This window comes from Aulonocara sp. 'chitande type north' Nkhata Bay, linkage group LG3 (genome assembly GCF_057382095.1).
Source record: "Aulonocara sp. 'chitande type north' Nkhata Bay isolate Kocher_YH1m ecotype deep benthic linkage group LG3, A_spYH_male_GT1.1, whole genome shotgun sequence".
Lineage (NCBI taxonomy): Eukaryota > Metazoa > Chordata > Actinopteri > Cichliformes > Cichlidae > Aulonocara > Aulonocara sp. 'chitande type north' Nkhata Bay.
Genome location: NC_141346.1, coordinates 13,275,542 through 13,287,834, shown reverse-complemented (window position 1 = coordinate 13,287,834; position 12,293 = coordinate 13,275,542). Strand labels below are relative to the sequence as shown.

Here is a 12,293-nt window from a genome sequence, read left to right as displayed (position 1 = left end):
TAAATGTCTTTGTTTCTGCTCTAACCAAACAATGCTGCTCTACAACTCTAGACTACCAGCCACAAAGACAACAGCTGGAGAAACATCTGTCTACTTCTGACATCCACCAGCTCATCCATACAACAAACAAACATCAACAACCAGGAAGTAGCTTCACCTCTGATCACACACACACTCAACTCTACTCACTCACCTGGACAAACAACAACAGTAAGGGTGGTGTTGCTGATGATCTCCCATGAGTGTCTTTCTGTCACGTAAACACGACACTCGTATGTTCCAATATCAGCAATCGACACATTTCTTAGAATCAAAGACGCGTCTCCGTCCTTCATCTGTCTGTCCTGCAGATCCACCCGGTTCTTAAAAGATGGATGCTGGTCATCTGGAACAAACTGTCCACCCTGGTACAAAAGCACATATTTATCTCCCAGGCCAGCTCTGCTCCAGTGTGCAGATCTGATGTTGTTGTTGTTGTCGTTGTTTGGAGCTCGACATGTCAGAGTGACGTCCTGTCCAGGCACAGCTGTGATGATTTTCTGGGCTGAAAGAGCAAACAACGCAGAGCAGAGAGGTTAAAGGTCAAAGTACAATTATGTTCAGAATGATTGACTTTAAATATTTTGTTTATTTCGTTTTACATTTGAGATTTTAGTGTGACTCAATGAGGGAGAATTTTAGCCTCATGTTAAACATGCAAAGTGTCAGAAACTACAAGATGTTAGCTTCCACAGCAACAACAACATGTGAACATAATGTGTGAGAGAAAGCAGCCCTCTCAATATAAGACACAGTAAGTTTCTTAAGGGCATATTTATAGAAATTTTCTTAAAAAACACATATGCAGGTGTTGCATGTAGATAAAATGTTTCAAAATCAGTATACACATATTTCACATAAATATAATCTATAACATTTTTTTTCTGTTGCCCACATAATTCACCCCCACCACCGTTAGTGTTTAGTGTTCCCGGTCAATATTGACCGGTCAGTTTTAACAGCTCTTCAATTAACATAACAAACATTTTTCACCACCAAATTCATCTTGATGCATGCTCAATCATCCAGGTAAGTAAATCTCCAAAAGTCAATTCTGTTCATCTGGATGTAACATTTTCTGTGGGAGAAATGTTTCATCACTCATCCAAGTGACTTCTTTAGTCTCAGCTGACTGCAGGTTTCCCCAATCTTATAAACAGTACATTTGCATGATGACTGAAACCAGCCCACTGAAGGAACAATGGGCTGGGAGGTCAGTTCCTTAATCATAATTATGCAAATTCTCATGACCATTGATCAACAACCACTGACCAAAACCCACTGATCAATGGCCATGAGTCCCATCCACAGAGAGTTGGTGAATGGCTGCAATCACAGCATTGTAAGATGGCGAAAGATGTATCCTTAGTCCTCCTCCTCGATTCAGAGATGGTCTTTCCCTTTTCACGTAAACGGCCTCCTTGACTCCGCGCTCAAACCAGCGTTCCTCCCTGTCCAGGATGTGTACATCCTCATCATTGAAAGAGTGTCCACTGGCCTGTAGGTGTAAATAGACTGCAGAGTCCTGGCCTGATGAGGTAGCTCTTCTGCGTTGTGCCATCTGCTTTGCCAGAGGTTGTTTCGTTTCCCCGATGTATAAATCCTGGCACTTAACAGCCTAAATGCATGTGGTTTCAGGATGTGGTGTTCAGAGCTGCCCACCAGTGGCTTGAGGATCGAAGCCAGAAACTTGGAGATGTTATAGGTGACAGAGTTGATCACACAGACAATTGGCCTTAAAGGTATCTTCGGTAAACCATACAGACTTGGTGTATAGCCTGTGGTTTGAGGTCCGGTCGATAGTCTTGTCTTGTTCTAACTGCTTCAGACAGTCTATCACCTTCTTCCTGTAGCCACTTCCTGGGTTTCGTTTCAGTGATTCTAACAGTGACTCGATGAGAATACCTCTATTCCAGCCATGTGATTGATTCAGTGTAGGGATGGGTATCGTTTAGGTTTTATCCGATACCGGTGCCAAATCGGTACTTTTGAAACGGTGCCGGTGCTTAAACGGTGCTCGAACCGGTGCTTAAAGAATGGAGAACACAAACTTTGTCCATAAACCTCTCATGTTCAGCTGTTTTTTTTTTTTTTGTAAAAAGATAATGTTAGCCTTTTCTGCAGCTATGGGGCATATATGGTATCACTCTTGGCTGGAAGCAGTGCTTAAACAATGGAAAAAAAACACAAACTTTGTCCAAAAACCTCTCATGTTCAGCTGTTTCCCACTTTTTCTTTGGTCATTTTAGCCTTTTTGGCCAGGGTGAAGGGAGTATCTGCCATCAAACAAGAGGACAGCCGCATGTAGCTATGATGATGTTTGCTAGTTCACCTTACATGCATTAATGTAATAATGTGGTTAGCCTACTCAACGTAAATTACACTCGAACAACATTAAGCGACTCACGCAGAGAAGAACGGCTTCATCATCCTCATCATTTCTGCTACACTGGCAGGGCTAGGGGCCAGGACTCTATTCTTCGGGTTTTTGGGGGATGTTGCTCCGGGTCCGATAACTGGCAACCCACCCAACGTGCACAGTGTGAGGTCTCACAGCAAGCTATCAAATACGGCGCATTTCTCGGCTTTTAAAAAAACCGCTATGCGTCGCCAGGTGTTTCATCGGATTCGAGGTGTTACCTCCTTTGACAGTATCACAGTATCAGCTTAAAGCACTTGTTGCAGGCTGCTGAGTTTGCATCTTTTGCTGTGAAGTACAGCCAGACTTTTGACCGCTTCGCCTTGGACATTTTTAATCTGTAGCTCTGCTCTAACTGAACGTACGTACCTGGCCCCGCCTACTATCCTGGGAAATGTAAAATGATTGGCTAGAAGTGTATCACAGCTCAGGAAAAAAAAGCACCGAAATAAAGCACCGAAATGTGCGCTGCTTTTCGGTCTGGTTACTACCGTTTATGTCAGAACACCGGTACCCATCCCTAGTTCAGTGTGATGCTATTTTCATTGTTACTGGACTCTCGTGATGTCAAAATATGGCTGGAATAAATTCTAGTTTTTGTTTGTTTTGTATGCAGTTTGCCTCACAGTGTGTTGCAGCTAAAGGCCCAGCTGCTGTATTTCACTGAGAGGGAAAAGAAAGAGAGCTAACTTCACTCAGCGATGGAGAAAGATCAGAAAGAAGAGAGGTTAAATTTAAAGGGAAGGACTGCTCTGTGGTGTTTGATAAACTGGAAATGTGAACATTACATGTAATCTCCTCATTTCAGTCACATGTTGGGTTTCCCTGGAAAACATCCTAAGATATTCTAACTATGAAAATACAGTTTAGTGGTTTTATGCAGAACACATCTGGTTGAATTCAGTTGTGTAAATCCATAAAGAAAAACAGGTCAGCTGATCACAGCTTGTACACTAAGAAAACCTACTGAAGCTCATAGTAGAAATTATTGTGGATTGTGATTTTTTTTTCCCTTTGCTGATCCACTACACAAATCTCAGGGTTCCCCATCTGATGAATCTCAGTGTAACCCCTGACTGAATCATTTTACTGTTCATGTGTGGAGGAAAAGTCACCCTCTACCCTTTAGACAACAAAAATAATCCTTCACTGGAGGTGTGCTAAATAACAGATTCAAGCTAAGTAAATTCATCACATTTCAGGAGCGGGACCTAACCTCATGCACGCCCCTTCTGGCCATCAGTGTGTAAATATGACTCCTTCACTAATAACCTCTGTTCCGATTTCCATGCACTCCTGCTTTATTTTTTTCTTCTACTTCACTTCTCACTACTTCATGGGGAACTGCCCGGCCCGGGAGCCGCTGCCAGTCCCCTCTGAGGCCTTCTCCAAACTGCAGCATCAGTTCACGGTTCTTAATCCATCATCATTCATCTTAACTAAGGATGTTGTCCCAGCTAGTGAACTAAAGCATGCAAGTGAGTTCCTGCAGGTTACACAAAACAACAACATGTGCTGATAATAAGTGAACATAATGTGTGAGAGAAAGCAGCCCTCTCATTATAAGACACTGTGAGTCTCTGCATGCTGCCTTTATGGAGCTACAGCTGTTTGTGTACAGTTCAAACTTCCAATGAGTCTGTTAAAGAAATCACAGTATAGTGACGTTTGGTAGGCTGGACTGTATGACAATAAGAAACACATTTGTTATGATAAAAGTTTAATAAAAAGAAGTTTAACAGGTTCAGTTCTTGAATGTTTATCATAAATAATATGAGAGATATTTTATTGAACAAAATATCAGAAATCTGCACTGTCATGAACAAATGTGAAAATGTAATTTTTCATGATTTATTGGGTTAACCCTCTGAGGTCTAAAATATAATTGGCCATTTTTGACGACACTTTTTTTTTTTACATTTACATTCATTTTTTTTCTTGTCTTACATGTATCGTTCTTTTCAGCTCCAACCTCACATGTCTGAATGTGCAGTTGTTTTTTTTCATTGACATACTGTAGTAACACTGACTGATCTGAAATCACACAAAGAACAATAAAAATAAAATCCCAGTAGTAGTTTTTTTATCTGCTTTTTTTTTTTTTAATTGTAAAATCCACACATATGTGGATTGTGTGGGCTCTCTCTTCTCTGATTTGATTGTTACATTTGTGATTGAAAGGACATTGACCAATCAGCTGAAAGGAAGAAAAATTGGCTGAAATTCATACTCGTAATTTGAAACTGACACACAAACAGGAAACTTGAGCGCAGAGTTTTACACATAGTCTTTTGCTTTGTATCTGTAACCAGACCTTAACAAAACAAAGTTTGTAACTTGTGTAAATATTTTTTAAAACACAAAAATTCTCATTTGTAGATGCACAAACATAATTTTTTTCAGATATTTTGGTTGACAAGGTTACAAAACTCTGCATTTGATTTACAAGTACAAACTATTCATGAGCACAGTTTAAGCCCATCCGCACATTACATTTGAGCAGCTCGATTACAGATGTTAAATCCACATAGACTCTAACCTTATGTCACTTTCAAACACATTAATATTAACATGTATTGTTCAGTTTCTAACAGTAAATCTCACCTGCTGAGACAAACACAACGACGCTGAAAAACAGGAAATTGGAGCAGAGTGACGCAGTTCCAGCAGACATTTCTGTGTTTCTGTATTAAAATCAGAATCTGCGCTTCAGACGAGAAAACATGAGATGAAGTTTGAGGTTCAGATGAAGCTGAAAGTCCCTGAGTGAAAGAACAGCTCTGTAACTCCACACTTTTGAGTTAGAGAGAGAGGCTGGTGGGCTGGACTGGAGCCCTCCAATGGCTGCAAACCAAAGTTAAATAAATGAAAAAAACTGATGAACAGCCAGCCTTTAAATAGTGACACCATAATATTTGTACCTGTCTTTGAAAAGTTTAGGACTCTTATTATACTGAATGATCGGAAGATGGCGCCGAGTATGGCAGCCTTGTCGCGAGCTCCCCCAAGCAACAACTGTTTTTTGTGTTTAATTTTACTTTTCCTTTATTTTTTCACGAGTAACACACGAGTAACACGACGCAGAGGGAGAAGATCTGGCGTTCTGATTCGACTGAGACGGCGCACTAATAGACTACCACTACCCAGTTTATTTAATGTGCAGTCTCTGGAGAACAAGCTGTGCGAGCTTCGGGCACAGATCTCATTCCAGTCTGTTCTCTGTGCACCGCGCGGACAGGTCACAGGATCTTACTGGGAAAAACAGAGGTGGTGGTGTGTGTTTCATGATCAACAACAGCTGTTGTGATTATGCGAATGTGCACCCGGTCAAATCCTTCTGCTCACCGGACCTGGAGTACCTGATGATTAAGTGCCGGCCATTCTGGCTACCAAGGGAATTTACAGCAGTGATTATTACGGCTGTTTACATTCCCCCACAAGCTGACACTGACCGCGCACTCAGGGAACTGTACAGCGTGATCAGCAGTGAGGAAACCGCACACCCAGAGGCGACGTTTATCACGACCGGGGACTTTAACAAAGGAAACCTGAAGAAAGTTTCACCAAAACTCCACCAACACATCCATTTCAACCCTCGTGGAGACCGGCTACTTGACCACTGCTACACCTCTTTCTAGGAGGATGATCTGATATCCTCATGTTGGTGTTGTCCCCAGATCATCATGAAAATGTTGTTCCAGGTTCAACATTGCAAGTGACCAATCACATTGTTGTGACGTTAATCTTTTGCGCGCCAAGCCATTCGTGCATTTATGAAATTCCAATGTTTCAAGGACAATATCAATTCTGCTTACTGTTTATTAAAGGGTTACGGTTAGGGTTAGGGTCAGGGTCCGTTGATCGGCGGACAGAGGCGGTTTCTCGCAGCTTAAGTACAGTTTTTTGTTTTACGCCGGTTTTTCCCGAAGTCGCAAAAGTATGACGTCACAACATTCTGATTGGTCACTTGCAATGTTGATCCTGGAACAACATTTAGTGTGATGATCTGGGAACAACACCAACACGAGGATATCAGATCGTGCCTTTCCGGGATGCATACAAAGCCCTCCCCCGCGCCCCATTCGGCCAATCAGATCACTGCTCCATCCTTCTCCTGCCCGCCTACAGGCAGAAGCTGAAACAGGATGCTCCAACCCTGAGGGCGGTGCACCGCTGGTCGGACCAATCGGAGTCTACGCTGCGGGACAGTTTTGATCACGTGGACTGGGAAATGTTTCACGTGGCTGCTGACAACATTGATGAGTACACAGACTCAGTCTGCGGATTTATCAGAAAATGCGTGGAAGATTTCGTCCCATCCAGAACAGTTAAATCCTTCCCAAATCAAAAACCCTGGATTAACAGAGATGTTCGCACGGCACTGGCGGCACGGAGCACCGCTTTTGCCTCCGCGAACACATCGGACTACAAACATGCACATTACGAACTCCGGAAGACGATCAAAGCAGCCAAACGTGAGTACAGGGACAGGGTGGAGCGTCCTCGCCCTGTCCGGCCTGGACGTCCCCGCCCTGTCCGGCCACCTGCCAGGCCGTTGCCTAGACATCGTCGTTGTCGCGGCCGGCCTCCGGACCTGCCCCGCTGTTGCCATTGCCGTCTGCACGGTTGGCCCCCTGAACTGTCTGCCCATCGCCGCAGTTGCCGTCCGCACGGTCGGCCCCCTGAACTGTTTGGGTGTTGTTTTGGACTCGTGTTTTGTTTTTTGGCCCTCTTGGTGCTCTTGTTTTGGTTTGTGTCTGTAAGTTCAGTCTGTTATGTTTCCTGTTTTACTTTGAAAGTCCTTGTCTCATGTAAATGCATCTGGTTGTGCTTCCTTTGCCTCGTTAGGCCTGATTTGCCCCAGCTGTGTTTCCCTCCTGTTACCCATTCCCTGATTGCTCCCTTTGTGTATTTAAGCCCTGTGTTTCAGTTTGTCCGTGTCGCGATCTACCCTCATTTATGCTCTGTGTTCTGTCTGCCTGCTTATGTAAGTTTATTTGGATTTTTGTTACGTTTTGCCATCCAGCAATAAAAGCTGAGTTTTGAAGTACACTTTTGCCTGCTGTGAGTCTGCACTTTGGTTCCACCATTTCCGGCCTGCCCACAGCCATTTCATGACAGCTACTTGTCCGGACGAGATTCCCGGCCGCATTCTCAAGTCATGCGCGGCTCAGCTGGCTGGAGTGTTTACACACATCTTCAACCTTTCCCTCTCTCTGTCTGTAGTCCCAGCCTGCTTCAAAATGGCCACCATCTTCCCTGTACCCAAATCCTCCACTATCTCCTCATTGAACGACTGACAACCTGTAGCCCTGATCCCCATCGTAAGCAAATGCTTTGAGAAGCTGATCAGGGACTTCGTTTGCTCTGCACTACCGGACTCACTGGACCGTCTACAATTTGCATACCGCCACAACAGGTCCACTGATGATGCCATAGCCCTGACACTACATACTGCCCTGTCACACCTGGAGAAGAGAGACACGTATGTGAGAATGCTGTTTGTAGATTACAGCTCAGCATTCAATACCATCGTTCCCTTGAAGCTGGACAGGAAACTGCAGGATCTAGGACTGAGCAGCTCCCTCTGTAGCTGGATCCTTAACTTCCTGTCTGACAGAGGCCAAGTGGTCAAACTGGGCAGCATCCCCTCATCCCCCTTCACACTGAACACTGGTGCTCCACAGGGGTGTGTACTGAGCCCTCTTTCTGTACTCACTCTACACCTACGACTGCACGGCCACTAACAACTCCAACATCATTGTGAAGTTTGCGGATGACACTACAGTGGTGGGTCTTATCACCAAAGGTGATGAGACGGCCAACAGGGAGGAGGTCAGCGCCCTGACCCACTGGTGTCAAGACAACCATCTCACACTCAACGTCGCAAAGGCAAAGGAGTTGATAGTGGACTTCCGGAGGTGCAGAGAAGTACACACCCCCATCACCATCAACGGCGCTGCTGTGGAGAGAGTGAGCAGCTTCCGCTTCCTTGGTGTACATCTGGCTGAGGATCTTACGTGGTCAGTACACATAAACAAAACCGTGAAGAAGGCGCAACAGCGTCTCTTCTTTCTCAGGAGACTGAAAAGATTCGGCATGAGCCCCCGCATCCTCAGGACCTTCTATCGCTGTGCCATTGAGAGCATCCTCACTGGATACATCACCACCTTGTAAGGCAACAGCACCGCTTACAACCGCAAAGCTCTCCTGTCATGCGGCGGCTGTATGAAGGCAAGACAGGACCCAAATGCACACCTCTAGACACATGGGGATGAACTCAAAGGCAGGTTTTTATTAAGAGGAACACAAGAAGTCATACAAAACTATACTGTTTTGATGACTGTTTTGAGGCGCTGGGAAGACACGGGAAATGCACACAACCTAGAGGGACGACGCAACACAGAACAAAGGGACACTCTGACATAAATACACAGAAGGTAATGAGGGAAGTGGGAACACACGGGGAACACAGCTGAAGACTATTACTCATGACCGAGCAGGGAGGACACGAAACTGAAAATACTGACACCAAGATGTGGACCTTAAACACAACACAGTACACAGAGATGAGCACAGAGAGAGAGGCAGAGAGAGAGAGGCAGAGGACAAGGATGAATACGAGGGGATGAGGAGAACACAGAACACAAAGGACGGGAACACGGTACCACGGTACAGTACGGAACAAACACCACAATAAAAGCATGGACACAGGGGGAATCCAAATACCAAACCAAACAATCCAATGGACATAAGGAACAAAATACAAAACCACAGGAAAACTGAGAACACTGGGTCAAAATGACCCAGGACCATGACATCTCCAGAGAGTAGTGGATTTTATCATGGCGATCGTGGCTCAAGAGTTTGGAGTTTGCCTTGTAGTCAGAAGGTTGCCAGTTCAAGCCCCGGCTCGGACAATCTCGGTCATTGTGTCCTTGGGCAAGACACTTCACCTACCGCTTACTGGTGTTGGCCGATATGGCAGCCTCGCTTCTGTCAGTCTGCCCCAGGGCAGCTGTGGCCACAACTGTACACAGCAAATTCAAAAGTCTTAAATGTTTTGGTGTTAATAGTCTTCTTGCAAAAGTAGAGTTAATTTTACTCTAAGCAGAGTCACATTCTTTTAATGTAACTCTGAGGTGTAAAATGATAGTAGTTAAAATCGAGTGTTAAAAATGAGTGTTTCTATTTCAAATCTGGAGGTGTTACAATGGAAACATTAACTCTTGACCTCTTAACTCTGAACTCCTACAGGGGCTATGACACCAATAGAGTAAATTCACAGACTCCGCCCCCAGCACGGCTCCAATCGAAGCTGAAGTGAAGCCGTTTCAGAACATTTTGCTCTACATATTTGAGTTGTTTGCCATGCTTGGTAAGTCATTTTTTCAAAGGTTGTTTCAATTATTAATATGAGCTTTTACTTCTGTGGCTCTTTGGAGTTGAGACAAAGCTGTGTGAAAGGCATTAGCCATGTTGCTCGGTGATAGCATAATATTCTGTTTTAGCTAGCTGAAAGGTAGGCTACTGTTTGCGGGCAAATACCACAGCCTTGAAAAAAAGCTTGCATGTGAATTTTCAGTCTAACCTTTGGTCAAATACACCTAAAACAATGTCTAGAATGTGAAATGTTGGTATAATGGTGCTACTGGAAGCCTGAAAACGATCGCCCATAAAAAAACGAGCAAACAGCAGTAGCAGGCGTCCTGACTGGATTCTACGTTAGCATTTAGATCCCTCCAGAGTTTTGTGCACACGGTTTAGGTAAAAATGAAAAAGGTTGAGGTTTTACATTTAGTTCAGTATTACCTGTTGCCTGTGTCTTTGTTTTTTGGGAAAATACTTTACACAAGTAATGGCTCAAAGAGGATTTCTTTTTCTTTTTTTTTACTGTGCTGCAATTGTTTACTGGATTATTTGTGCCATTAATTAGTGTGAACTAATTTTTATTCAATCTCCGCACAGGATATGCTTGTGAAGATGGAATATGGGGGAGAGCAGAAGTGCGTTGAAGTTCCACAAAGTGATGAATGAAGGACATGCATATTGTATTGAAGAAATAAGTGATGAGATGCTGTTATTTGCATTTACCAGCTCACCTATGTCAGACCTTTTGATAAACAAAATTCTAATGAAAGTGAGAACATGTACACTGTTACATCTTTCGGAAAATGTTTTGAAATTGTGGTGCACAGTTCAGAATAAATGTTTTTCAAAAACCATTGCGTCTTTTTAGTAAATGTTTATTTCCAAGAGAAATTTCTAGAAGTTTAGAACAGTAAAATTCCCGCTTTTTAGAATGAATTAGAAGATAACTCTTACGTAGTTAAACTAAAATACTCTTTGAGAGTTAATATATAAACTCTTAACACCAAGTGTTAAATTATCAACGCCAGACAGATTTGGTGTTTAACACTAAATCAGAGTTAACATACCAACTCTCCAAAAAGAGTTAAATTAACACTCTCTGGTGTGGACCCATATAGACACTTTAATAGTGTTGAAATCAAATCCGACAGTGTTAATTTGGACATGCTGGATTTGCTGTGTAGTTTGCCTCCACCAGTGTGTGAATGGGTGGATGACTGGGTGTGTAAAGCGCTTTGGGGTCCCTAGGGGGGACTACTAAAAAGCGTTATACAAATACAGGCCATTTACCATTTATGGCAGAAACATATTTAATAACAGTTATGACCAGAGATGGGCAGCAACGCGTTACAAGTAACGTGTTACTGTAATCCATTTACTTTTTTTCAAGTAATGAGTAAAGTAAGGGATTAATATAGCAAAAAGGGTAATTAGATTACTGTTACTGTCCCGTAAACACGCTGCGTTACCGCGTTACTAAAACCGTGATTTTTTTTGTGAGAGTGTCTCATGACAGTGACGTAAGCGAGTGCGACGTTTGTGGCAACAACTGTGTGCAGATCAACAATGGATAATATATCGAGTGCAGGAGAGAGTATGAGCGTGCAGCATTTAAAGCGTGGAAGTACTGACCTTATTTTGAGGTTGTTTCCGTAAAAAGTGACAATTAGGGCTGGGTATCGTCACTGATTTCTAGAATCGATTCAATTCCGATTCACAAGGTCCCGAATCGATTCGATCCACGATTCGATTTAATTCGATTCGATTCGATTTAAATCTGGGAAATTTTGACAGTCAGAAATATTATAATTCAGATAAGTACATTTACATATTTTTGTATCAATAAAAAGGAAGCTGAGACATGCAAGACTTTATCAAAGGTGTGAGCATCACAGCAGATGCCTTTGTGTCAAAGTAGCTGAAGATAAAACACAGAAAAACATGTAGGTGATTTTCCTGGCCTGGGATTTTATAAAAATATTCTGCAGTACATCAAAAACGAAAGAAAACCATTAATTAATGAACATTACCTCTGACGTTACAGCGGTTTTATTAGAGACACAGCTAAGCATTTTGCATTTTGAATAATTTTAAAAAGTTTAAATTTGTTCAGTATTGAACAGCAGAAATGAGGTTTTCTTTTCGGAAGAATGTAAAAGGGAAAAAAACAGCGGCCGACAGCGCTGTAAACAACAGTAGACTTGTGCGTAACAAGCAAGCGAATAATGAAGAAAGGGAAACTGTTCGAGAGAGACAGAGAGGGGGGGGGAGAGAGAGCTGTGCATTGCAATGGATGCAAAACAGTAAAAGAGTGAATTCATGACGATGTTTATGTGAAGCGTTTGGATCTTCTTTTGCTGCTGGTTCGGTCAATATTGTTTGGAGAGACATTAAACTAACAGCTTTAGAATCAGCGCATAAAGGGCGTGCACACAAAGCGCGGACCCGCCGACAGATCAGAATC

The 12,293-nt window shown here is 43.1% G+C and overlaps 2 protein-coding genes across 2 annotated transcripts in view; one reads left to right on the top strand and one right to left on the bottom strand.

Annotated features, from left to right (window-relative positions):
* LOC147334038 (polymeric immunoglobulin receptor-like) overlaps positions 1-12,293 on the top strand; it is a 419,044-nt gene that overhangs the window by 283,097 nt on the left and 123,654 nt on the right. The window lies entirely within an intron of this gene.
* Positions 1-12,293, bottom strand: part of LOC147334042 (butyrophilin-like protein 2) — a gene marked incomplete at its 5' end in the record, with an annotated part of 31,917 nt that overhangs the window by 8,624 nt on the left and 11,000 nt on the right. Inside the window, 2 exons of the mRNA XM_086286595.1 lie at positions 194-539; positions 5,702-5,706. Of these exons, the coding sequence (XP_086142721.1) occupies positions 194-539; positions 5,702-5,706 (351 nt within the window). The remainder of the gene's footprint in view (positions 1-193; positions 540-5,701; positions 5,707-12,293) is intronic.